Consider the following 27,123-nt stretch of genomic DNA (forward strand, 5'->3'; position numbering starts at 1 on the left):
ATGAAAATAGTTTTGGTTTTACATGTTGAATTCCCTTCATTGGATCACCATTCAGTTGGACACATGTGTCCATTATCATAACGAAAGATTCCTCAAAACGTACCAAGTAGTTGTTGATGAGTGAACCTTATGTAAGCAATTGAAAATGATGTTTGGCTATTGATTTATTTATATCTATTCCACGTGTCTTGTACAGATTTTGCACAACCTTGGGTAAACTGGAGAACCATAAATGATTTCATTTTCAACAAATTGGTTGAATTTGTTGCCGTAATATCTAAAGCTTGTTTGGTACATTGTATAGTATATATAAATCCTGATAATATTATGTCTGATAGAATAAGATCTGATAAAAACTTAATATTATTCAACATTTGGCCATACATTCATACACTATATAACATATCATATCGCTTTTCATTAATAAAATCACATGTTTGGTGGAGGACGATAATGAAAGTATAGATGGTGACAACGAAGTGTGGTGGTTGTGGCAACGGTAACAACAATGGTGATGGATGGTGGCGATAGAGTGGTGGTAGTGGCGATGAAAGTGGAGTGACAATGCTAGATTTAATAATTTTATCATTTTAATGTATACAAGTTGATTAATGAATAAATCTAGTACAATGTTAGCACGAAAAAAAAAATATTGATGAATCTAGCTATATACGATCAAGCATATTGCATGATGTACAAATTATAAGCTCAATAACCAACTTTCACGATTGTGGTGGGAGGGGTAACTGATCACTTTATTAATTGAGTCAAGAGTAGAAATAAATGTTGAAAATGAAGGTCCAGTTCGTATCTAAGCATTTGTAATTATTAACAACTAACTACTAACATTTGCCTATAAAAAAAACTAACTTCCACGGTTGGACGAGGCTTGTGCTCAATCAAAGCAGTAGCCGCAGGGTAGTTAAGATGATGGCCCCTCCACCACCATCATCTCTTCTCTCCTCTGCTCCTCCTCTAATATTTCTCTGGGAAGGAAAGCAGAAAAAATAACTTTCCTGATATAATTTTGCATTGGGATGCCGCATATATTTCCGTTATGGTAACAAACAAAACGGGCAGAGATAAGGAGTATAGATTAGAGATTACTGGTATATATGGAGGTTTCACAGTACTTGAGGGTCTGCAAAGGTACCCTTAACCTTCTGCATCACAAGCTGGTTGGTCATCATGCACGCAGAGAAGCTAGCTTTGCGCTAGCTTTGCTCTGTACACGTAGACGTAGTGCTGTTCTTGCTGCTGCAGTCATGTCACTGACGCGGAAGCTTGTCGGTTGGAGGACGCACCGGAATCTGTGCATGCATGTCCCTTGAAATATATTTTCACTAGTTAAATATTTTAGCAATTACTACTAACTAGCAACAGAACTATTCCGTTTATAGCAAAAAATAAAAATCAACCATATATCAACGGTTTTTTACTTCGTATCAACAACTCGCTTTTCAAAAAATAAAAAACCAAAAGAGCAGTTTTGCAGAAAGTTAATTAGTTTATTGCTTAGGGTACGTGCATAATGCTTATCCTAAATGAATGCTGAGTCAACAGTACCAACAAGTAAACACTGACACAGCACGGTGGCATTGCTTGAAACGAGACACACGTACAGCTCCACGCCAACCTACCCACCACCGCTTTTCCTCATTCGCCGCACCTTCATTCTTTCCACCGCTCAAATATAAGAAACTCTTTGACATTTATTTCGTTTTAACATTCTCTTTTTTAATTAATTTGAATTCATATAGGTCACACAAATGGAGAGTGAGACTCATATCAATTTAATGGACCTACATGGGTTTTGAATAAATTAAAGAATGTGTCATAAAAAGGGTGTTAAAAAAGTGCTGTTAGATTTTCTTATCTGATTTTTCACCGACAAAACCAAATCTAAAGTTGGAAGAAGTTTTTGAATAAATTATTTATAATTATCCATTTTCAGTTAATGGACAACCATTGCACACATTTGGGCCACGTGTGGTTGATCTACATGTCTGGTTGGGTGAAACTTATTGCATGCGTGCTTAATAGGATCATATATATATAATTTTTAATGTGAACTACTATTGATTTTATTCTTGCATGCACATTATATTGTCACATTGCAAAGTCGACAGATATAAGTTGTGTCTACAAGTTAGGGTCATTAGGACTATAGGAATATGTGCATCTATTTCCGTGTTGGCTAAAGCAACAATCTGTACAATCAGAATAATTATATCTTCTCACCTCAAAAATGAGGTGTGGAGAGGTAGAGAAAGAGAAATATGAAAAAAGAAGAGAGAAAATAAAGATGTAATAGGTGATTTAATTGATAGATAAAAAAGAAATATATAGAAATGAAGGTCGAAAATAAACGGAGAGATGTACATATCATAACTCGTACAATAAGTTAAAAAAAAAAAAAAAACTCGTACAATCAATATGTAAGTTTGTCAAATATTTGGAGTGCACATAGACTAATGAAATATATGAACATCGCCAGTTCTCTGAAAAATTCCAGTCGCAATAATAACAGATTTTGATAGAAACACAACCACACAATCATTTGGTTTGACCTAGGGACATGATTTATGAGGTAGAGTTGCAGGAGTAGCAATATATGATAGCATGAAACAAAATTGAATAGAACTTCTTTTAATTATTAATCCACGAAGTCAAGTCATAAAGTGCATGTTTGGAAATTCTTAAAATTGAGTTTTAAGTAAAAAACAATTTTAGGGGTGGGTTTCTATGAATAGCTCCAGGTTATGATAATTGATTTTAAGAAAAATAAGTTAATTCAAACATGATAAAAGTCTTACACGGCTTCCCCCCACAACAACTTATAATGTAGAAGCCTGCAAGCTGCAGGTCGTGAAGGATGAAGCGTCGAGTTGTCAGCAAGATATAGGTTCCAGTTCTAGACTTTGTGAGGCACCAATAGTCAGATGAGTCACAATAGTTTTATCATACTCAACTTGAAGAGGATTAGCCTCAGACGTAAGGTCCATGACAGTCTTTGTCGGTTTTGGGGGCGACGTCTTCGAAGCAGCAGTAACAAATGTGGGGGAGGGTTCGCAAAATTTGGAGACGACACTTGTGTCAAAGATAAGGATGGTGGGACACGGCGAGGCCGCCTAAAAGGAAGCCGCAACAAGGAGGACAAACTTCTGAAGGATTTTCTAGAGCTAGTTACAAGCAATGATGAGGTCACTACTAGGGGCGAAAAGAGTTTGGTTAATGGGCAAAGAGTTAGGGTTGCGTCCTACGGGGTTCAGAGACTCTTATGCTTAAGGGCTTAAAGGCCCATATTAGGTGAGATATCCCTAATTTGTCTTGAGGGTGCCTTGGTTTGGGGTGGTTTGGTTGGTTTTTTGTCGGTTTGGTTTGTTTCATATGGGTTGACATATTTTTGCAATTGTTCATTAATAAAGTTTTATTTAATTTTTTTTACATACATTCTAAAATACAAACAAATAAGTGACTTTTTAAAAAGGAAAATAAGTGAGATGTTCTTTTTTTAAAGTATGTGAGATTGAAATTGAATTTAAATTTTATTATCCACTTACTGGGTGTAAAATTTGTTTGCAGATATATTCAATTAAAGAGATAAGAATGAGAAGAGAAGACAGAGAAATGATTGATATGATTTGTGATGTGACATGAAATGCAAAGAGAGATATGAAGAAAAATATGTGAAATGAGATGAGAGAGAAATTGAAGTGTGTATAAATTATTACTCGTGGCATAATATAACTGGATATTAGTGTGAACTATTTTACACACAAGATGCATTAAAATTATACTTTTTGAAATTTGAATGGAAGTAAAAGTTTTAAAAATCATGAGGTTCCCAACAAAATGTTTCTCAAGGGAGGCCGCATTCTTTCAGGTCAACAATGCTCTACTTCTAGTTGCTCGCTATATGACGGACGAGCTTCCCTATACCCTAGGCTGTGGTTGCTCGTCAAAGCTCCAACCCAACAAGTCATAATAGATGGTAAATATTGAGTAAATCACTCTAGTTTTAAGTGGTCTAATAATATTTTGACATATGTCATGAACTAAAATTTTCTAAAAGTTATTTTCTTCAAAGTAAATCTTGAGTGATTTAAAAAAAAATTATATGCCAACTATTTGTAAAAAGAATAATTAGGATTCACTATTATTTTTTTTTACATCGAAAAATTAGGACTCACTATTTAGACACATTATTAATAAATATAAATAAGATTAAAGAAACGTGGCAAAATAGGCGTGACTGGAGCACCTTCTACAACCAGGGCCTCTCGAATTGGCTCTACAGAAATCTAGGTAACCGCTGTGTGAACAATTCGGGTTTCAATTGGTCTACCCTCTTTGGCATCATTGCATGGCAATTATGGAAAGATAGATGTGATCTCATCTTCAACAACCACATTACCTTGCCTTGTAACTTGATCATAAGTATTTCAAGCCTTGCTGCTGACATCTCCAGGAATCTTAGCATCCCAAATGACTTCTCCAATTTACATATGCAGTTATCCCCTGTGTCCTGGAGGAAGCCTCCTATTGGAACCTGGAAAATTAACTGTGATGGATCCTTCCTGAGACACAACGGAAGCACAGCTTGTGGTGGACTGATTCGAAACCATGAAGGGAAGCTCATTAAGGGCTTTGCAAGCAGACTCTGTGAGGGAAACCCCCTCGCTGCAGAAATTGGGGGGGGGGGGGTTATCAAAGGTTTGAAGCTGGCCAAGGATCTCAATCTCAACCGTGTAGAAGTGGAACTAGATTCCAAGGAGGCTTTTGAGTTAATCACTAACAGATGCCCCTCTGCCCACCCGAATGCTTCTTTAATTAACAGAGGTGACTTTTGATGATCAAACTGTCCCTCATTTCCTTATTAGTCTGTTGAAAGATAATGAAAATCTTCCCTTAGACTATCTTAGTTTTGTTTTTTTGGGTGTCAGACCCTCCAAATTATCAAAAAAAAAAAAAAACGTGGCAAAATAAGATAGGTTATTCGTATAACACTAGGAGTATAAATAAAAATCCTGTAAGCAATTTCACAATATTGTATTGCGAGCACTCAGCGCTCTTCTCTCACTCTCACCGCTCTCGCTCTCGCTCTCGCTCTCGCTGCAGCAACCATGGAGTTTTGGGGTAACACTGCTCTCTCTCTCTTCTCCCCTCTTCCCCTAACCCTAACCCTAACCCTACTCGTATCTCTCATCGTTTACCTTCTGTATGTTGATTTTCCCTTTTTTCACTGTGAAATCATTTCAACTAGTACTAATCGTTGATCGTTCGTTTTATGGGAGCGAAGTTTCTGTTTGCATGTGTTGTTGAACTCGTGCTTTTGCTGTGTCTATTACATTACCCTGTCTCTTCACCATGGATATTTCGATTTTCGATTTTGTGTATGGTTTTTCTGCATGATTAATGTCATTAGGTTTTGTGAATTTTGGTTTATGGAGAAAATTTGCGGAATTACGATATGGTTAGGGTTTTGGTCACAATTATCATCACCAACGATCCTGCTTGTTATTTAGCACCACCACCATGTAGTAATTGTTTGTTGACTGAAACAACATTGTTGTCTTTTGCATCCTCGTAGATATATAGTTTTTCACTTCACAGGTCTGTCATCAAGTGATGGAGTTTGTGAACAAATTCATCACAGTACCAAAATTTGAGGGATATTGAAGGATACTTCTATTTGAATGTGTCTTCCTTTAAAATATTTGAATCTCAAGTTTCTGTTGTAGTTTAGATACAATGTAGTACAGTATTTTATATCAACTTTTGATAATGAGGTTTTTAGGGTGGTTCTTGAATCTTGAGCAGTTGCAAAATTAGTTCATTTGTTTTGCTGTTTGGTTTTTTGCATCCTGTTCATTACAGTATCAAACCATGGTTGTATGATAGAAGCACAGATTTTGATACCAAATTTCCGTAGAGATTTGTATTGATGTTACATTCCAGGGTGATATTGATACTTGATACCCTAACAGGCATTTATAACTTAACATCGGATGTCTATTATCCTTTATAGGTGTTGAGGTGAAAAGTGGAGAATCTCTCAAGGTTGATCCGGAAGATGACAAGATTGTCCACCTTTCAATGGTATATGCTTTGATTAATGACACATCAGCATTGATTCATTCTTCTTACTTGAAACTGATAATGGTTTTGTTGACATGATTAATTCTCATGTGACAGGCATGTCTGGGCGATGTCAGTAAGGATAAAGGGAGTGAAGCTGTATCCGTCTACGTGAAGTTTGGTGACCAGAAGCTTGCACTCGGAACACTCTCTGCTGATAAGTACCCTCAGATATCTTATGATTTGATATTTGAGAAGGAATTCGAGCTATCCCATAACTGGAAACATGGCAGTGTCTTCTTTACTGGATTTAAAGCTGAATCTCAGGCTGTATCATATCCTTTTTAATGCTATTTTACTTTGATAGGAGATTAAATATTGTCTTAGCAGTTAATATTAGTGCATTTTATGTCTCAGTTCTCACATAAATACTTTATATCCTTGACTTCATTCTTCTTCTATCATTACTGACGGTGACGATGAAGATTCTGATGGTGAGATACTCTTCCTGATATAGTTTTATTATTATTTTACCATTTACTTGCCTCTCAACTAATTCTATCACCTTTATTGTAGATTCTGATGGTGAAGATATCCCAATTAGTGTTTCCAATGGTAAATATACCCATCTTGTGTAGTTCTATTTTCTTAAAGCAGTTTATTTGAGGGGCACAGTCCCCTTACCCTAAACCAAAAAAAGCAGTTTCTATAGTTTATATTTTGAACATTTATGTAGGGAAACCTGAGATTGAGGTGAAGAATAGTGCCAAGCCTAATGCAAATGAGGCTAAACAAAAGGAGAAGATAACAGATCTGAAAAAGAATGAGAACAATAAGGGAAAAGCTGCAATTGCTGAAGATGAAGAAGATTCTTCTGGATCTGACACTGATAATACTAGTGAAGATGAGGTATTCATATAATCTAGAACGTGATTTATAATATTTAATGGATTGTTAATTGTCTGAAAGTTTATTATGTGAATAGATGCTGATGCACAGATTTGTTTGATAGGATCTAATCTTCCAGCTGCTATTATTGAATGAAATTAATTGCTTTGACAAAACTGGTGATTAGTCAGAAAAGGCAGAATACTCAGTTTTTGTGCCAAAAATGCATGGCTATGCCGTTGCTAGATATATGAGAGAAACTTTATCCTTTACAACTAAAGCATTCCTGTGATGATTCCTTTGGTTGGAACCGCATACAAGCATTAAGCATGCACAAAGTCATTACTTGTGCACATTCCCGCATATAAGAGGATTTGGTTTTCACATGTATTTTTGCTCTTGTTTTTATTCCCGTTAGTTGTATTCTCTCATGCTATTAGATCAGTTTGTGACAATAGAGTTTATGCATAATTATTATAGTTCGGATTGGTTAGCGGTTGTTCAACTTTTCCCCAGAATCCCTTACTCATGAGTCTGCTGCTCTGTCATGATAATAGTCCTCAACTGCGTGTTCCAAGTTTGATTTTAAAATATGCTTGTCTGTCCTATGTGTTTGTAATTTGAATGATCAAATCTAGTAACCAAAACAATTGAATGATCAAATCTGCTGGCCTATCATGATAACAGTCCTCAACAGCCATAATTCTGATCAGTGATTTAGATTATAGGATATTTTAAATTACTGGTATTTATGTTTGTTTTGTTAATTATTGCTGTCTTTTCCTATAATGTATTGTTTAGCCAATGCCAAATGGTGGGGTAGATAGTAGTGAAGATGATGATGATAGCGATGACGACGATGATGAAGACGATGATGAGGATGAGGATGATGACGACGATGATGAGGAAACACCCAAGAAGGTAAAGAGGGACTATACTTTGCTTCATATTTGTTGTTGATTTTGAATTTAACTTTTGTTTTGTTATAGGCTGAAGGGAGCAAGAAGCGGGTCCTTGATTCTCCTAAGAACACCCCTGTTCCTGTGAAGAAAGCGAAATTTGTTACTCCTCAGAAGACTGGTCAGTTTTTTGTTTTTGGGTACTCATTCTTGTGTGAGATTTGTTTTTGTGAATTGTAGATTATGTTTTTCACCCCCATGTGCAGCATTTTATTGGATACATATGTTCATTTTGGGCATGTTAAATTGGATATGGATGCTCATATTTGGGCACGCTAAACTGGAGACAATTATTAACATGTGAATAATGTCATCTAGCAAGTTACAATTAAGATGTGTGAATAATGCTCATATGTATAAGGTATCAGAGTAGAGCGGTAGCTAATAACTACATTTTGTTTTGGTACTTGGTATCACGGTATCATGGCACCTAGTTTGTCCCAAGAATGTGCTACTTACCAAGTTACATTTTCCTGGAGCTGGCATTTGCAGTAGGTTAAAGTTAAACTACCTTGTGATTTATGATTCACGGTATAACTTATTTGGGCTAAAGTACGGTTAAACCACATTTTCTCCAACTCGTGGACAATTAAAGTTGGTAGTCATAATTTGGTTTTTTGGTTGGATTAATAAAATGAAACAAAACTGGAGGACAGAAGTACCATTACCATTAGGAAACAAAACAAATCTGGGATTGCTAGTTTAACCACGTTTCACTTGTCTTTCTGCGCATGAATGTTTGCTGTTAACACAGTAAAATTGTAATGACATTGATGATAATTTATGATCTGTTTTCAGATAGCAAGAATGTTGCCCATGTTGCAACTCCTTACCCTAAGCAGGCTGGTAAGGCATCTGCAAGCACTAAGCAGCCAGCGAAGCCGCAGACTCCAAAGTCAGGTGGAGAATACAGCTGCAAGCCTTGTAACAGGTGATTGGAATTGTCTTCTTCTCATATTTATTAGGCTTCTTATTCCCCTTTCCTTTTTATCCTTCTAAATAATCTGGTTCGTATTGGTTGACTCAAATTTTATATTTCCTTGCAGGTCATTTAAGACTGAAGATGCCTTAGGTTCTCATAACAAGGCCAAGCACAGTGCAGCTAAGTGAAGGGTTGATTGTCAGCTTTTGACCTGAATAGTGAGCATGTCAATGTTTTTGAATTTCCGATGACTGAAAAAACAGTTTAGGTGATTTGGGAAAGCTAGACTAGTAGTTTTGGTTTTGTTGAGGTTATTATTCAACTTGGATTTATCAAATTTGAAAACGAATCTATTTTCTGGCTACATTTTCCGTTCCCCTCCGTTTACGCATACAAATGCTTGCTCTAGTATGGTTATATTAAACTGTGCTCGAGTAATAAATTCAGAACGAGTGTTACGTAATGGAATTGGAAACATCTGTTTCTATAAGAGACTTGAGAACAATCATACATAGTAATAACAAAGCTTTGTTTTTTTGTCAACAAATCTTTCTTTTTGAACAAAGAAGGAAAAAAAGTTTTGGTTTTTGGAACATTTGAGGTCACACTTTATCTTTTGAATTTTTATACATAGAAATTGTGATTTTTTAAAAGTTGGCATGTCAGGTTTTGATATTCGTCTCTTTCGTTTCTGGTTCTTTCATTTTTTTTTGATAAGCAATCACTTTATTAAAGCACAAGTAGTGCTAAAAAGGAACAGATACAAAAAGAACGGGAAAAAAGAAAAGAAAAGGAAATTCAATGAGCAGGCTCATGAAAGTTCAAGTAAGGAGAGTGAAGAGAACCCATTTAATGACCAATTTGTTCCAAACATGCTCTAGGCTCCAGGGACCATTCAAAGAACGAGCTGTGAAAATCCTTTTCCAAGGAAGAAAGCCATTTCCAAGACTTCCATTTGATAGTTTCCAAGCCGTTTCTGGTTCTTTCATAATAATAGATATTACTCTTGTTAGTAGAGAAAAACCAAGAGTTGTTGTCTCCTCCTCAAGGAGACTTCTCCCCTCTTTTGCGGCTTTTTCCTTTTCTTAGTGATAGATTTACATTCTCTAAGTGGAAGCCGATTTTCTCAATTGTAAAAAAAAAAAAACTCACCACATCAAGTTTCACCATCTTATAATAAATTTGTTGAAAATTAAATCAATGGTAAAAAATAATATGATCAAGTTTTTTTGAGTGAAAGAAAAGTAGTCTTGCATGATTTTCAAAGTGGTTCGACCAGCATTATGTGTGGAATGTTGCATCTCACGCCGAAAACACTTCAACATGAGTCACACATGGTTGGAGTAAATGAGATCCACACTGTGACAATGAATAATGTATGCGGGAAAACACCATTTCTATACAAAAAGTGCAGAAAAGATAACATGATTAATATTATTATATTGTAGAAATTTTCATGCAGTGTAAATAATCCAATTGATCAATTCAGTTTTTCTCACACGGTTGATCAAACGTTAATATTTTATTCAGCTTCAATTTTTTAAAAGCTGAATTGATCAAACGGTATCATTAGATTAAAAGCTTTAAAACCACGATGGGTGGCACAAGTGGTGAATGTGCATTTCCTTAAGGGATTTCACCTAGGCTTCTGACCCGGGTTCGATCCCCTCTGAGGTCAAAAATAAAAAAAAATCTTTGTGGCCAGAGACATCACTACCGTATCCCGAGCCAGATTAGTCACGTGGAGCCCCTTTCTTCGTGGAGACTGGTGGCTAAAGGAGAAAAAAAAGATTAAAAGTTTTAAAACGGTAACATTTATTATCAGTGACATTTTTAATTATAAATAGGGTAATGTAATCTTTTTACCATATAATTGAGCTTCAATTTTTTCAGCTTTCGCTTATTTATTCTCCCAAAGACAGATCGGCGATCGATTAGGGTGCGACGACAGAAGGATACCTGCGGCAGAAGTCCCTTCTTAAATCCACATTATAATCGTTGATCGTTTGGGGTGCGACGGCGTGGCGGCAGAAGGATACCGGTAGGGAGGAGGCCGGGCTCCAGCGGCATGGTGGTCAAACAGACACGTGCCCACACCCAACCCTCTATATAACGCCATTGTTTCTTGCTGCATAGTGCATATTCCAACTAAGAAATGAACACTACTGAAAGCACTGAGAATTCCATTCTTGAGTCTGCAACCACAGAAATGGTTTCCTCAAACCACCACCACCTCTTCCTGTGTCCTCCACCTCCTCCACCTCCACTGAGAAACCACCTTCAGCTCTTCCTGTGTCCTCCATCACCGTTCTTGCTTCTTCCTCCACCTCCACTGAGAAACCACCACCACCTCTTCCTGTGTCCTCCACCACCGTTCTTGCTTCTTCTTCCTCCACTGACGTGGAGAGGAACCTGCTGAAATGATGAAGAAACAAGTTGCTAAAGGGAAAGGGCAGTGGCCACAACTGGTTCAGAAGATGATGAAGCTCTGGCTGATGCGTTCCTTTCAGGGGATCCTAAGGTTTCCTTAACGAAGGCCATATTGAATGTAATTAAAGGTATGATGAAAAAAACTGAAGTAGTAGCTGATCAATGCTCTAAGGTAGGGGGAGGTGGATGGAAATGCAAGAATATAAAGGACCTTGGGAGGATGAAATGCCTATTTCATTATTTGACAGAAAAAATGAGCAAAGAAAAATGTATCTCATACAAAATGGCCAAGTCTGTGGGAAATGAAGCGCTTGTGGCAAGGAAGGTAAGGAAAAAGGCAGCCAATAAATCCTTTGTTGCAAAAAATGAAGGAAGGTTTGGAACAAATTCATGAGTATGCGAAATCTGTGACCGGGGCTGATGGATTGAAGGCTCATTTCCTTGCGGAATTGGCACGACTCTATGAAGAGAGGCGTGACACTAATTTAGAAATCAAGAAAGTCCAAGAACGAATTGGGTCTTTAGAGGGTCAAACTTCTCATGAAGATGCATGGATGATCGTATACCATGAGGATCTGATTGTATTATTCAAAAAAAATACTAGAAATCAGTCTCAAAATTGAAAAAATGGAAGGTCCAGGTACATCTCACGTGGCAGAGGGAGCTCGTGATGAAAACAACGTGGCAGAGGGTAACGAATAGTGATAGCTATTGCAAGAAAAGTGAAGAAGATTATCTTAGGATTATTTGAATTAAATCAAGTCTTTTATGACAAATATGTTATTTCCATGAATGAATGTGGTAAATGTTACAACTTTTGATAAAAAAAAAATCTCAACCCTCCAATGATCAAATTTCCCAATTTCTTCAAATTCGACATTTTCTGGTTTCCTTCATCCACATGTTAAATATAGGCAATTCATTTGCAATGTAGAGTAAAAATAAGGGAAATTTTCTTTTTCTTCTTGGTCATATAGGGGAAATTTTCAATTGGCAACAATTAGTCATATCATGTTTAGTGGGCTTTTGTACCAAAAAAATTGTTTATTAGGCTTCAACAAAGAGCAGTGTTGGAAATTCACCGATGGCGTCCACACCGAAGCCTCAAGTTACGCATTTTTCACCTCATATTAATATGGAAAATGTTACACTCAACGAAGCTAGAAGAATGGATGGTTGCACAAATCATAAGATAAAGCTCTCAATGAAAGATGACACACTTTTGATTCAATGTTGACTAAATATCTAGTTTTTTAGTATTAGATTGTATTTCGGATGCGAGAGTAATATCAACTAGGTTATATTTTAATTTTATCATATTTGTTATTTTCTAATATTTCATAATTATTGTAAATTCGGATTTTCATGATTATTTCATTTTTTAACTATGTCATTTTATATTATATAAAAATTAAGTTAAAAATATAATTAATAGAAATGAAGATAAATAATAAAACTTAAAAGTGTGATGTTGAGTTTGGGGTCCATTAGTTGGAGTAAAGAGTTACATATGACATTATGAAAAATTGTAAAGAATGATATAAACAAAGTGTAGAAACTCTACTCAAAATCATGGTGGAGTCGTGGAGATGCTCTCATGGCTTGAATGTCACTGTCACATGTCATCAGTCTTGAATGTTATTTAAGCTATCTTTGGTTATTCAATTAGTTGCTCTCAATTACATGTAACTTTGCACCATGTTGTTTGACAACCCGTTGAACTTAGTTGGTCCAATGAATTTTAACCTTCAAACGCCAGTTTGATCAACAAATGGGGATAGTTACCTGTTTGGATTTGAGCCAAACGCCCACTCATTCTTCTCGAAACTCGTCACTTTTCAATGGGATGAACGTGAATGATAAAAAATCTTTCATTTACATTAAGTTGACCCCAACGTCCATACAAACATACAGTTTTTAAAGTTAGTTGAAGGTTGGTTCGGGATATCAAAATACGTATTACCTACTTTCCAACCTAGTGAAATACTAACAAGCAATGTTATTCCATTGTAAAACACATGCACATTTTCAGTAATTGTATACATTTAAGTGGTTTTAACTAATATCATCAATATTTATTTGTCATGTTTTCCGAGGCACCAAAAAAAAATATTTATTTGTCAAAAGTCACTTGAGTTAAAAATAATCAACATAAATCACACTAAACTAACTTCCAACCAAACAAACTCAGTGGGGCTGCATCAATTATAGAACGTGTAGGATTATGTACAGCGTATATGAAGGACAAGGCATCCCAGATGAACTAGCTTAGCTACCACTTTGACTCTAATGCTTTGCTTGGACGTAGAAGTGAAAGCAAGAGGAAAGAATACAAGAGGAAGGAATGTAAAGAGAAAAAAATAGAGATAGAAAGAAAAAGTTGAGCAATGATGGACTTCTCAAAGGATTTCACACTCTAATCTCATTTTCACGGCAACCTTGGCAAGAAAACTGACACTTGACACTTCATGTGCAGATATCCTAACATTTTCTTTTTCCTATGCCATCCAGACATATAAGCATGTTTTCCTCTTGTTTTTCACCATAGTTTTCCATCCTAGCAAAACCATACAATGCACACTTGACACTCCCTCCATTGGTAACTTGCTTTTTCCATACGAAAATCATAGACCATAGTTCATTGAACTGGTGCCTTATGGATTTATGGTAAATAATACATGCATAACATGTAATACTTCATCACCCGCAAAAAGTTAAATCTCACCACTTCCAAATTTTCTCCCTACAAGGTTGCATGAATATTACTTGACACAGAAAATTGAAAGTCATTGCTATGGAATATTACAAAGTTCTATAACTAAATAGAATGCAGAATAGAATAACAGTAACAACTAAAACCAACTCAAAAGGTGAAAACACAAACCAGATCACTTGCCACACTTATTACAGGGTATCTTCTCATTTTGGTCCAAATAAGTGCTGTTGCTATATCTGATGGTTACCAGAATCACTACCATTTTGCGCAAGTTCATCATAATCATCGCTAGTATTGTTCTTAGGACCAGTGTCATCTTGTTCCTTCTCCCTGTTCCATTGCTCAATTTTAGCCCTCCTTTCTGCACTACTTTCTCTGACGGGGCTCCTATCCCTGCCTGCAGGACTTCTACTTCTTTTTCCTCTAAATCGAGGAGGACTACGGCTTCTAGGCTTCCTACCATGGCGGCCATGAGACCTGTCAAAATCTCTTCTACCAGAACCACCACGACCACCAAACTGTGGACGCTCCTCATAGTTCCGATTCCTCGGAGGGCTCCGACTACGGCTCCGGCTCCGACTTCCCCTGCGATCATTCCACCGCTTATTTCTTCCAAAGAGCCGCCTTCTCAGATCCCTGTAGTTAAACAGCACAGTTTAAGGTAAGAACAGTCAAAGTATAAGTGCAAGTAAAAACTCTTGGAAAAGCACGACAACAGCTATAGTCAGAAGTCAACCTGCTAATTTTCTTTAAGTGCATGAAGTTGCAGTAGCCACCTCGATTGCATACATTTTCCTCATACTGCCTACAAGTAGCTTCTCGAAAATCCGTAACAGGAGAAAAGTCGGCAATGATGGGTCGACCTAGAGGGATTACTATGTTAGAAGTCTCATCACAATAACAGTAGTCACTGTTTAGCGACGAGGGTTGAGTGAGAACAGCAAGCAATGATACGTAGTGCTTGGAGTTTAACAAGAAAAGTGTTACATAAAGCATCAATTTTCTAACATATGTTTATATGATTCCTGCAACAATCATCACAACCTTGAGTGATTGCAAGTATAAATTGTACAATAGACTCATTTCATGACAAACAAAACCCAATTCAAATTTTCAGAAAAAAAAATCATTACCAAGGGCAACTAAATATCAAGGATAATAAGATCCCAATTTCTATCCTAACTTAATATAAAACCAGACGTGAAATCAGTAACAAGATTAGACATTTGGAAAGATACTTTGGGAGAAAATAAGAGCATCCACGTGACAGAGCACATGATATCTGGTCACAACGCATTTCTTCAGATAAAGTTCAGAGACCAAAATGAGTTAAATAAGAGCCAGTAAATCTCAGTAAATTGAGATGGAGCTGGCCAAGGGAGAGAGCAAGAATTGAAAAACCAGAGAGATACCATTGAATGAATTGAAAATCTAATGAGATTTCCCAGTGTGAGCACTATTAATCAAAAAGCGGATATCAAGAACCAAACGAACTAGTAAGTAGTAACCAACTCACACAACGACCTAACCACCGATGTACCAAACTAACTAACAAACCAATACTACTAACAGCCACAGTAAGGTAAACAAAAATGACTCAATGTCAAACCATTTGGCATCTCCAATATATTGACCTGAAACCAGTAATATTAAATTATCAACTTTGCTTACACAAAGAAAACTACAAAATACAAACACAACCACATTGAAAAATGTCTTTTTCTTAGCAAGAAAATGGCTTTATTATCATTATTATCATAAACACAAACACCCCACCAATTAGTTTACAGTTGTAACAATTCACACAATGACAAAATAACAGTAAGTAGCTCACAAAGGTCAAAATGTAGAAAACCCTAACTGGTTGAGAAAAGGGGGAAATTGAGTACCTGAATAAAATCTTCCAGTAAGATTCATCAGAGCATTAGCAGCATGATCTTCCTCTTTATACTGAACATATACATTGCCAACCTGACCAAAAATCAACAAACATCACAAAAATTAGGGTTACAAGAATGAAAGAAAGAGGCAAGAAAAGAATTGAAACCAAGTAACCAACCATGTGATCAGCCAAATTGTCACAAATATTCAAGCTCTGGATCTGGCCATACTTGCTAAGCTCCTGAAACAGATCTTCATAGAAATCATCAAAATGATCCTGAAGCTTGTCAGGGTCAAGAGGCTGAGGCTGATGCTGCGGCTGATTCGGCTGCGTGATGATGTTGAGATTCATGTCAGGCCTCTGGTACATGTTGGAGAGGACGAGGGTGGGGGAGATGGTAGGCTTGGTGTGAAGGCGAGAACAACGGTCGCCGTGTCTGCAGGCTCCGATCTTGAAGTAGAATGGGCAGTTCACTCTGTCTTTCTCTGTTCCGAAGATCGATGCCAAGTGCTCCGCCATCGCACACTCTCTCTCTCTCTCTTGTTTCTCTCTCTTCTGGTTAAAATTAGGGTTTGGTTGTACGAACGATAGAGAGAAAGAAAGATAGAGATGACGAGTTTCGTTTTTTGCCCTTTTTGTTTTTCCTTCTTCTACTCGTTGGTTGGACTCCAACACTCTTTATATTATATTATTTAATAGTAATTCCCATGATCTGCTTTTTAATTTAAATTATTTTTCATTTTCACATGTTTTGTTTTTTATTATAATTATAATTTTTTCTATTGAAATACAATGACTTCTAATGTTAAGGTTAAGTTAATTCATCAAAATACATAGTGTAAATTTATTTAAAATCAAAGTATTATCATAGCTGGCAGTTTTGAGACTAATTTCTTCGAGGGAACACATTCAGGGAACACATTCCTTAGGCTTCAGAGATATATTAAATGAGTACGTCTCTTCCAACAAATATTTTTTCATAGGCATCTCTTAGAAGATGAATCATATACTAGATGATTAAAAAGCTCAATTATCTACCAATTGTGCTAAATGTTGTATAGTTTATCATATTAGAAATTATTTTTTTAATATAATTTAAATAATATATTATTTCTGAGCATATGATATGATGTGACGTGTGTGTTAGTGCAAAATAGTTTTATATAGAAAATGCATAAATATTAAAAAAAAATTTGTTATAAGTATAAATTATATAAAAGCTTCTTAGATAAAATGTTGGTTTGACAACAGTCATATATTAAAATGTCAATTTATTTTGAATTGGATGAGTGTTTATATTTCAATTTAAAAAGGTCAGTTCCATCAACGTTTTGTTGTTTAAATATTTTTTAAAAACATTACTCCTTATTCACACAAATTTCGTTTCTAATCAATATTCGATTTTTTCCATTTGTAATTAATCATAATGGAATATTTGCTTATAAAAAAATTTATAATGAAATATTTGACAGCCGTCATCAAAATAATATGCTATTTACTTCTACACAATTTAATTTTCAAAAGTTACCCTCCAAAGGAAGCCTTATAGCATCAGTGGGTCACAGGTCACAGATTAGGAAACCGTCTGAGAAACGATGAAAAGCTGAGCTGCTGATGCAATGCAATGGCACCTTCTTCCTCTTTTTTGCCATAATAGAGTCTTTACTTTTTTGTCAAAAATGCCCAAGAAGGCAAGAATGCAATAGCAACTTAGGATAGTACATTTTTTTTTAATCAAGCATCATGTGTTTAAGACCTATTAGAGTTTGCCGTTACGTTAACACCCATTTCTAAGACCAACGATCAGAATACAAATGTGAAAAATATTTATAAAAAAACATGTAATATCTTATTAAAATAAATCAATACTTTTATCTCAATAAAAATTTAAAACTTTTATTCTTATAATCAATCAACTCAATCATCTATGGTGAAAAAAAATTGAAAAATTTAACAAGTACCAACCGTCATATTACTTAAAAAAAACCTTCATATTGGTGTTGACGACCAAGAACAATCAACTCACTAGAAGCCTAATAAAAATACAAAATGATACCCCACATGCATTAATTATTTTATCATTCAGGATAATTAGACTAAAGTCATTAAGACAATTAAACTGACATTAAGTAGACGGAGGACAAACCTCATATCAACACAACAAAATAGCAACATCACAATGTTCATAATGAAACGATACAAGATACAACATATTTGCCCTCAAATTCATAACAAAACATCAATAATCATCTTCAATCAAACTCTTGACATCTAAACCGTCTCTAGTAAATATCTTATGTCGGCTCTGACAGAGCTAAGCTACTATGACTCCCCGCAACAGACAGTAATTGGATTACATACATCACTAATGACTATGATTTTGTTGCTTATGAAGTATGAAGTATCTATCTTTTCTTATGGAGTAGCATTTTTATTTGAAAAGACCTACCCACTTAATATGATCTTAAAACCTCAAATGATTAGTCTCATGGTTGCGTGATGTGGGAATACCTTGGAAACAAAAAAAAATTATTTTTCTTATGAAACATTCTAGCTTGATTTATTAAAGACATCAATTGCAATTGCTCTCAACACTCCAAGACAATTAAAATTAGTGGTACCCACTGCCAAGTCGAAGTGTGTGCTTTGGAGTTTCCAAGAATTCTCAGGAAAACCACATTGAACCCATCGTCACAAACTTGCTTCCCCATTTGTGCAAGTAAAATCACATGCATGTTGATAATAACAGAGCAAACAGTAAGAAGCACCATATAAGGATTATCAGATAAAATTGGAACGAAAGTCAAAATTAGGCTGCAAGCATTAACTCTAAATATCGTCTAACACCTTTTAAAACCTAGGGCACAGCATTCTTCACCCTAGTGCCCCGAATCATAACTCAAATTATTGGAAAGAAGACTCTTTAACAAGAGTAACATACTAACTATCAAGTTTATTCATCAAAACAGAAACTCTGCAGCCAAATCTCATCGATCAAACTCGTCTCACTTCAAAACTTTAGTAGGGCTCAACAGGGGTACGGAAGTTCAATCCAGCATACACTGCTTCAGCACCAAGCTCCTCCTCAATTCTCAAGAGCTGCAAAGTGAAATCCAAACGTTCAGAAAAGGCTTAACTATGAAAGCTGTAGCTAGCGTAATCACCATTACTAACCTGGTTATATTTAGCGAGACGCTCAGACCTGCATGGAGCTCCAGTCTTAATTTGACCCTGTTCAAGAGAAAGCCACAAAGTAAACATTATTATGTTTGACAAGGGACTTTAAATGACAACAGCACAAAGGTTTAATTGAAATAAGGCAATACCGTTGACAAACCAACGGCAAGATCAGCGATGAAGGTATCCTCAGTCTCTCCACTGCAACCAAAATATATAAAATGTCAGTAAATAATTATGATTGGCTTGTCAATCTTACAGTGGACTCAATTTTTTTACCAGTATCATCTGCATTTAAAGAAAGTTTTCATACCTTCTGTGACTGGTCATAACTCCCCATCCAGCCTTTTTGGACATCCTAACAGCTTCAATACTCTCAGTCACGGATCCAATTTGGTTGACCTGTGTGTTTCAGGTTTGTTTCAAGTAACGGTAAATAAGATCCCAAAAAAAGTATGGATAAACAAATAAATACATCTCATTTAATTAGGTCTAATAATTATTCTCTACGAAATTTACATGAGCAGAATTAGAGTACCTTGAGCAGAAGAGCATTGCATGATTTTGAATCAATTGCCTTTTGTACCCTCTGTGGACACAATGAAAAGGTAACAAGTTAACGGACAATCCTTCTAGTCTCTCGCAAAAGAATAAAAATAATTTTTGGGAAGAGGGGGCAAGGAGTTTTCTGTAATCTGCAAACCTTGGGGTTGGTGACCAAGAGATCATCACCAACAATTTGAACATTGGTTCCAACCTCGCCAGTAAGCTTAGAATAGTGCTCCCAGTCATCCTGGTCAAAAGGATCTTCAATTGAAACAATTGGGTACTCTGTCACAAATGACTTGTAGAGATCTTTCAAAGCATCCCCAGAGATCTTCTGTGAGCCGTCGTTGTTCTGGATGACAAATAGAAAATGCCAAACAAGTAAAATATCTGAATATGTACAACAATATAAGTTGCCAACTTATACTATATGTGAATGATTCATTTTGTATACTTGAATACGCAAGTGAAGTGGTAAAATTTACCAAGCAGGACTGTATTTTAGGCCCATGTGTTTTGCTCAAAAAATATTTTATTGTTACTGACTTATTTTTGATAGAGCACTAATATAATGGAATTAAACTGGGTTTGGTGAGAATAAATGCAGAGAAGGGAGAGTAGAAGTATGATTTGATGGTTTTGGGCCCTTTGGGAAGGGAGGTTGGCAGACCCTTCAAAACTTCTCCATCTCTACATTTTTGTTTGCTATTTTTGAGTGTTTTGTTTTAAGCTTCTGCATCTCATGGGTTAATATGAATATGTTTCTGTAATTGGAAATTATTCTCATTTTTCTGTAGTTAGATATCTGGTTCCATCACTTTCCAACTCCACTAACAGTTAAGCACAAAAAAAATAAAGGGCTTACATCTTCCTTGAAGTTCAAATCGTATGTTTTGTCTTCTTTGTAGAATTCAGAAGCTGCAACATCCATTCCAATGACAACCTGAGAACATAAGACAAATTGTTTAAGTCCCTAAAACTAACACATTTGAAAAGTCAAAGCACCATAAACATGACTTTGATAAGAGGGGAACACTAACTTTGCCGGTGTAACCAGCTTTGGCAATGGCAGTTTTCAGCAATTCCAAACCTTCCTTGTTTTCCTGAACATTCAAGAGCTCATCAGTAACTGACCAAAATCATGAGCAGGTATCCAAGTATCATTTATAAAAAACAAACAAGTAATAAACCATCATTGACCTGAATGTTAGGGGCAAATCCACCTTCATCACCAACATTCACTGCATCTTGACCATACTTCTTCTTAATCACAGCCTGAAATTACATTAGCATTAGTGATCATCAATAATTGACTTAAACACAGTGGTAAAGCTCTACACACAAATTCGTGTATCAGGACATAGAAACACTTATGGATAGACACCGACCTGGCAGGCCATGATAGAGAAAACAATTTGCAATAGAGCACCCACTTACTGGTAAAAACTAAAGCTTAGCAACTGAATAATGAAAAAATTCACTCAGGCATTTTCCTGGTTTGATGAAATTTAGAGAACCCGTTTGGGAAAAGATAACTGAATATAATATGCATACTGACCTTTAGATGGTGGTATACTTCCACGCCCATCTTCATGGCTTCCTTGAAAGAGGAAGCTCCCACAGGAAGAACCATAAACTCCTGCATATAATCATATACCAGGTGTATTAGAATTTAGAAATACATTATTTGTCAGTGACACGCACACACACCCAGAGAACAGTCACTAGAAGCATACCTGCATAGCAAGTTTGTTTCCTGCATGTGATCCACCATTAATGACATTGAAAGCGGGAACAGGCAAAACCAAGTTTTTGTTACCCGCAATATTAGCAATATGCTGCGCCGGAAGAATGGTCATAATGAAGTCAGATAAATAAAAACAACAAAAAACTTCAACCCAAAATGAAGCACAAGGAAACTTTGGTGAGTTTGTGTGTGCACTACAAGCACGTTGAGTGAGGGGAGGGGGACCTGTTGACACTGCTTTAAGAATTAATGTGAACCATCCACTAACCAAATAATTCATTATAAAAAATTATTTTAATCAGTCTGTGACAGTAAACACCTAGTCGCTATCTTGATCTTGACCACCAAATCTCATAAAACTAAACCAACTATAAGTATGACATCAAGCAGTAAATATTTTCACTACTGACCAGCTTCAATTGCACGATTTAGATCCCATGCAGAGAGAATTTAAGATTTGTCGTACACAGTTCATGCATAAATACCTTGTAAAGAGGAACTTTCAGGACAAGAGCACCAGCTTTGCAGACTGCAAGAGACACTGCCAATATGGCATTTGCTCCAAGCTAAAACAATAGACTATGTATTAGAATTATATGTATCACAGTTAAAATGAAATATTACAAATATGGTCTGCTAAGCACCTTTTGTTTGCACCAACCCCATTCGTTAACAGTTCCATCAAGCTGTTGAACCATTAAGTTGTCAATTGCTGTTTGCTGAGTTGGATCCTATTAGTCACACAGGAAACAGAAAAATTAGATCAACCCGAAGAAGCATTGGTAATATCATAAGCCTTAAATGATAAGTTTAAAAGCACAGAACTACAATGGTAAGGGCATAATTAACAACTCCTAAAGGAAAACTTGTTCAGCAAAATCACTGGCGAAAAGTAAATCTAACCAACCTGGCCAATCAAAGCAGGGGCAATGATGGTGTTCACATTGTTAACAGCCTGCAAGTGCCATAAAAAGAATCCGGTGAGCATGATACAAGGGTCGACCAATCAACAAGACAACATCTCACGGCTCACGCTATATTACCTTCATTCCTATTAATCTATCCAAAGTGAAGGAACAATTTAATCTTATTTATATATCCATGCAATTAACCAACATCATTAATTATCAATTTTTTTCAAATATACCCTCATACCCACCTTGTATTCTCAAGTGCAAATCAGCAAATGTACTATAACTACTCACTATTCAGTAATCCAAGGTTCATAGGACAAAAGAGAAAGTTTACAACACAATCTCAATAAAATAATTAATTTTCTGTGTGATTTCTTCTCTGGAAGAAGGTTAATATGATATAAGGAACATGAGACTTACCTTTGATACACCCTTTCCAAGGTAATCTGATCCTCCATCTCTCAACTCAAGAGCCTCATAAATCCCTAAAATAATCATAAATACATAATTAATTACTGTTTCATATGACTAATTAGAGTAATCACTAATCAAGCTACCATCAATACAAAGCTATGCATGTGAAAAACTACCTAAATTTTAATAAAAATTTTAATACATAGAAGCTATTTTCAGATACTTTCTCAAAACAATGGTTGTGATAATCTAGAATGAAACTAGCAAGTAACTGATGAATGAAGTGAAAGAAAAGAGTGAATCAAATCATACCAGTAGATGCACCGCTTGGTACTGCAGCTCTAGCGAAAGTACCATCTGAGCATGTAATATCGACCTATAGAAATCATCACCGATCATATCAGAAACATTTCTAATCAAATTCAACTTCAATTTTGGAAACGAAAATAAACGATTTAGAAAACAGAGAAGGTGTGAAGTGAAATCGAAAACAGTAACAGAGTGCGAGTAGATCGGAGAGAAAGAAGCGGACCTCGACGGTGGGGTTGCCACGGCTGTCGAAGATCTGGCGAGCCTTGATGGTGGTGATGGTTGCCATCGGCGGAGATGCGATCGAGATCTGCAGAGTGAAGAAGAACAAGTAGGAAGAGTGGTTGGTTGTTGTGGTGGTGGTAGTGATTCTCGGGAGAAACGCTTGTGTGAGTGGGCCTATTTATATAGCGAAACTCGCTTGGTTTTAGGTTTAATCATCATGTGATTTCTTGGTAAGAAAGATTAAAAACTCTAGAATATGTTTATTTATTTTCTTACACTTTTTTCTGCCGTGGAAAACAAGAAGAAAAATATTTAGTGTCATGAAAAATAATATACTATCATTTTAACTTTTTATTTCACTGTGGAGAAAAAAAGTCTAAATTTACCGCAAAATAAGAGAAAGATAAAGGCTATAAATAAAATTATACATTTATAATCCTATATATTATATCAAGGATAGAATATTAAATATAGAAAAAATAATTGAAAAGGAAAAAATATATATAGAAATATTTAAAATATTTTTTTTACAACTTGAAATAAAATTAAATTTTGACACACAAAGGTGAATCACGCTAGAATGAGGAAACTTCCATATACGAAAGAGAATATTCTCAACAATATGGAATATTCTTCTCATTTTTAATCTAAAAATGAATAGAATTTCACTTTTTTTTGTTCTATATAATAATATATAAAATCAAATCATTCGATCTTGAGGTTTAAGCCTCTTGCTAATACGTGACGACTCTGGGAATAATGTCACTCCCTTAGCTGTTGATTTTGCTTTTTTTTCTTCACATGCTATACCCAAAAAGTTGTTTATCTTCTTTCTATTTTCTTAATTTCAACATGTTTATTATTTTATCATTTATACATCCAAGCAAATTTAATTATTTAACTTTAAGAATTTGACTCTTTTTAAAAGCAAGAACCACTTCATAAGAAAAAAAAATAAGGGGTTGTAATCATTGATTAAAAAATAATGCTTAAGATTCCAATAATTTCATAATTTATTATACATATTAATGTATATCATGATAATCATCTAACGCAAAACTTCTTCATTTGAATTACCATCAGCCGCATAAATCAATTAGTGTGTGTGGTGGTTCTATTAAATTAAATTATAATATGTTGTTTGACAATCTAAAAACATTGTCTATGGATGTACATTTTTGTCGTAATTTAACAGTACATATATGTTTAATTGTCAACATTATTTGTTTATATCTTTGTGTCAAAAACGTTTAACTGTGTGATGGAAAAAAAAAGTAAAATTGCCTCTATTGGCCTATATTCATGAATAAGATATTTTTATAAGTTTCCTTTTCAAAATACTTATTTTGAAAGATGACTACTTTTTCTCTTTTGGATGCTTTCATGACATGATAAAATAAGGAAAAGTACGGATTATTTGATTTCAAAAAATATTGATAAATAATAGTGAAGTAACATTATATTTTCTACTTGTTTTGAATTTTCTACAAAACCATTAAAACTGCTTTATAACATTTTTGCTGATTTTATTCAAATGAAATAGGAGTATAAAATAAAATAAAATAAAAATATGGAGTGTTGAAAAAGACAATTAGTATGGTGATTTTGTGAACATGCACATAAGATTTGTTTCCTAGTAATGTTTGCTTGGTGCGCAAGAGAAGTGGGCATTTGCAGACAAGAAAAACTGAAATTGTGTTGTTGGTTCAATGATTTGGTGGGTGCATGCACCACATGTACAAATTCCTAGTCACACCCGTACTTTGGTTTGGTGAATACGTAGAGACGTGGGTCTTTTTGTGTGTTTGAAAATTCCAAATTTAGAAGGAAAACCGATTTATAAGAATCCATTAAAAGCAACTTTTGTGGTTGCTAAAAATTATTCTCAAAAGATTAATATGAATCCACATTTAAATAGCATGTTGAATGAGATTTTTCATCTAGAAATTGATTATACGGTCATAAAGCTAAATGATAATATGTTTCAACGCGTTTTTTCATAATATTTTTTTCTTAAAAAGAAGTCATTCAAACAAAGTATCTCTTTAGATTAACTCGTGTCATTATGGTTGAGACTCATTTGTTATGTTTTTTTTACATCGGAAAGATAAATTGCACCCGTAAGGAATTGGACCATGGACCTCCTTTTACCCAACTCATATGTCCTCCAGTTCCTACCATTTGAATTATCTTATAGGGACACTCATTTATTATGTTTGACAATGTTTTTCACCTAGCTTAAATCTTATTTGAATTGCTTAAAAAAATTACTTTTTTTCTTATTTGACTAAAGGGAGAAAGGAAGTACAGGAGTAAGAAAGACTTGGAGAGACTTCTAAATACTCACTTTCAGGGTTACCACAACTAGGGTTCAAAGGAGGAGACACCAGGACAAAGACACAACGAGACGACCCCAATGAGTCTTGGTGGTATGATGTCATAGCTCCGTCTTTCCAAGCTACTTAAAAGTTAGGTCACTCCAGTAGAGAGACTTTTCGGGTTTGAGGCCCGACCACCTTTAGGATCAAAGTCTACACTAAATTACAATGACTAGAGCGGGGTTGTAAGATCGGTGTGCCTCATCTATAACCAACACCATTTGGAGTTGAGGAGGAGCTCTATAGGGCCATAGTCTCGGAGGCCACCTTACATAGTGATTTGGGCAAGTTCGTGATCCATCATGTTCCCCTTTCCAAAGACCTAAGTAAATCCAATATGCTTGAATCTACCTTTCAAACTTTTGGATATCCCTAATAATGCAACTAATTTCCTTCACCATCTTAAGTCCTTTGCAAGCTTCTACAAGAGGAATACAATCAAGTTCGAGCAAGACTTTGTAATATTAAAATATGAAAAGATACAATGAGTGATTTAAGATGGTGTCTAATATGTGTCATTTGAAAAAGTGTTGCATTATATATGACTAAATAGTTTATGCCATGCATATTTGAAATTTCAATATCATTTAAAGATTTTTGAAATTTCAAGAGGCCATCAAAAAATAAAGTATTTATGTATGCGCACACCCCATCCCTAAATCACTTCCAGCTATCGCAGCTCCGCCGCCGCCACCACCACCATTGGAATCACTTGCTATCATCGTCGCCAAGGTCGGTCGGACCCTCTTATACCAAAACAAGACTACTCTTCAATAGCCACAAGACTGACCACACACACCCTTAAAACTACCTGAACCACCAAGAAACCATTTTACCACTATCTCCACAATTGAAAATCCCGCTATTGTCAATAGTGAAGCCTCCCTTAGCCAAACACCAACAACCCAAGCTGCACTTGCAACCCCTTATGCTCGCCTTTGGGCAACCATCATGGACATCATTATGGTTTATGTGCTGTCGAACACTACGACGGCCAATCCCATACTCTACCATAACCTTAGGCATTTGTGAATCTTGTCAGCGAAAACAATGTCTCTATCTAGCAACCACTGCGACAACTACCACGCAAGGTCGTTGTCGTGCACACCAAACACAACAATTGCACACCAAGTTCCATAAAAACTGAGCCAAACCTCTCTCTCTCTAACCCTCATTCCTTTATCTTTATCCTTGACGAGTCCTCTCTAAAATGTTGTTTCTCATGTGCATCACTTGGGATTTTTAGGGAGGTTATTTATCTAGTAATTTAGGGAGGAACATGCTAGGTTAAAAATTGCCCCTTGCTCTAATTTCTTTATTTTGCACGAAATTTGTTTGATGGCCCAACATGTATTCGTTTGTTGGAGCGGTGGGTCTAGTATTTGGATTGATGGATTTAGTTCAGATTGGGTATGGTAGGGTTTTTGGTGTGGTATTCTGGTCGATGAGAGTCACAAGAAGGGCAGTGTGATGGCTATCGGAGCTTGGTAGGGTTTTTGGGTGCAAGAGATGACGCTGGCAGTGTGTTGAGCACT

General features: G+C 35.7%; 3 protein-coding genes across 3 annotated transcripts; 1 reads left to right on the top strand and 2 right to left on the bottom strand.

The window, feature by feature from the left end:
• Positions 1-5,006: 5,006 nt before the first annotated feature.
• On the top strand, positions 5,007-9,214 carry LOC130730240 (histone deacetylase HDT1-like). Its single transcript, XM_057582192.1, has 10 exons — positions 5,007-5,139; positions 6,032-6,102; positions 6,199-6,415; positions 6,549-6,575; positions 6,658-6,696; positions 6,818-6,990; positions 7,771-7,890; positions 7,959-8,049; positions 8,727-8,859; positions 8,975-9,214. The coding sequence occupies exons 1-10, from the start codon at positions 5,127-5,129 to the stop codon at positions 9,036-9,038; spliced, it is 948 nt and encodes a 315-aa protein (XP_057438175.1). The 5' UTR covers positions 5,007-5,126; the 3' UTR covers positions 9,039-9,214.
• A 4,832-nt stretch (positions 9,215-14,046) lies between these two features.
• Positions 14,047-16,546, bottom strand: LOC130730243 (splicing factor U2af small subunit B-like). The gene is made up of 4 exons (XM_057582194.1): positions 16,056-16,546; positions 15,886-15,967; positions 14,733-14,859; positions 14,047-14,632 (listed from the first exon to the last, which is right to left on the bottom strand). The coding sequence occupies exons 1-4, from the start codon at positions 16,395-16,397 to the stop codon at positions 14,227-14,229; spliced, it is 957 nt and encodes a 318-aa protein (XP_057438177.1). The 5' UTR covers positions 16,398-16,546; the 3' UTR covers positions 14,047-14,226.
• A 2,090-nt stretch (positions 16,547-18,636) lies between these two features.
• On the bottom strand, positions 18,637-23,419 carry LOC130730242 (enolase). The gene is made up of 17 exons (XM_057582193.1): positions 23,209-23,419; positions 22,989-23,052; positions 22,683-22,747; positions 22,256-22,303; positions 21,993-22,079; positions 21,834-21,914; positions 21,338-21,439; positions 21,160-21,240; positions 20,802-20,876; positions 20,642-20,704; positions 20,467-20,544; positions 19,759-19,953; positions 19,594-19,644; positions 19,369-19,457; positions 19,205-19,256; positions 19,053-19,109; positions 18,637-18,977 (listed from the first exon to the last, which is right to left on the bottom strand). Exons 1-17 carry the CDS (start codon positions 23,272-23,274, stop codon positions 18,897-18,899), a joined length of 1,335 nt encoding a protein of 444 aa, XP_057438176.1. The 5' UTR covers positions 23,275-23,419; the 3' UTR covers positions 18,637-18,896.
• Positions 23,420-27,123: the final 3,704 nt, after the last annotated feature.

Source organism: Lotus japonicus, chromosome 1 (assembly GCF_012489685.1).
Source record: "Lotus japonicus ecotype B-129 chromosome 1, LjGifu_v1.2".
In the NCBI taxonomy this organism is placed as follows: Eukaryota; Viridiplantae; Streptophyta; class Magnoliopsida; order Fabales; family Fabaceae; genus Lotus; species Lotus japonicus.

Bases quoted from the DNA above. Each gene is read 5' to 3' on its own strand.
- LOC130730242 (XM_057582193.1), bottom strand. From the start codon at position 23,274: ATGGCAACCATCACCACCATCAAGGCTCGCCAGATCTTCGACAGCCGT. The intron at 22,304-22,682 runs GTAAGTCTCATG...TGGCACTTGCAG, and splicing joins TTGGAAAGGGTGTATCAAAG to GCTGTTAACAATGTGAACAC. The intron at 21,915-21,992 runs GTGCTTAGCAGA...CTATTGTTTTAG, and splicing joins GGGGTTGGTGCAAACAAAAG to CTTGGAGCAAATGCCATATT.
- LOC130730240 (XM_057582192.1), top strand. The intron at 6,576-6,657 runs GTGAGATACTCT...CCTTTATTGTAG, and splicing joins TGACGATGAAGATTCTGATG to ATTCTGATGGTGAAGATATC. The intron at 7,891-7,958 runs GTAAAGAGGGAC...GTTTTGTTATAG, and splicing joins ATGAGGAAACACCCAAGAAG to GCTGAAGGGAGCAAGAAGCG.
- LOC130730243 (XM_057582194.1), bottom strand. From the start codon at position 16,397: ATGGCGGAGCACTTGGCATCGATCTTCGGAACAGAGAAAGACAGAGTG. The intron at 14,860-15,885 runs GTACTCAATTTC...TAATCCCTCTAG, and splicing joins TACTGGAAGATTTTATTCAG to GTCGACCCATCATTGCCGAC. The intron at 14,633-14,732 runs GTTGACTTCTGA...GTTTAACTACAG, and splicing joins CACTTAAAGAAAATTAGCAG to GGATCTGAGAAGGCGGCTCT.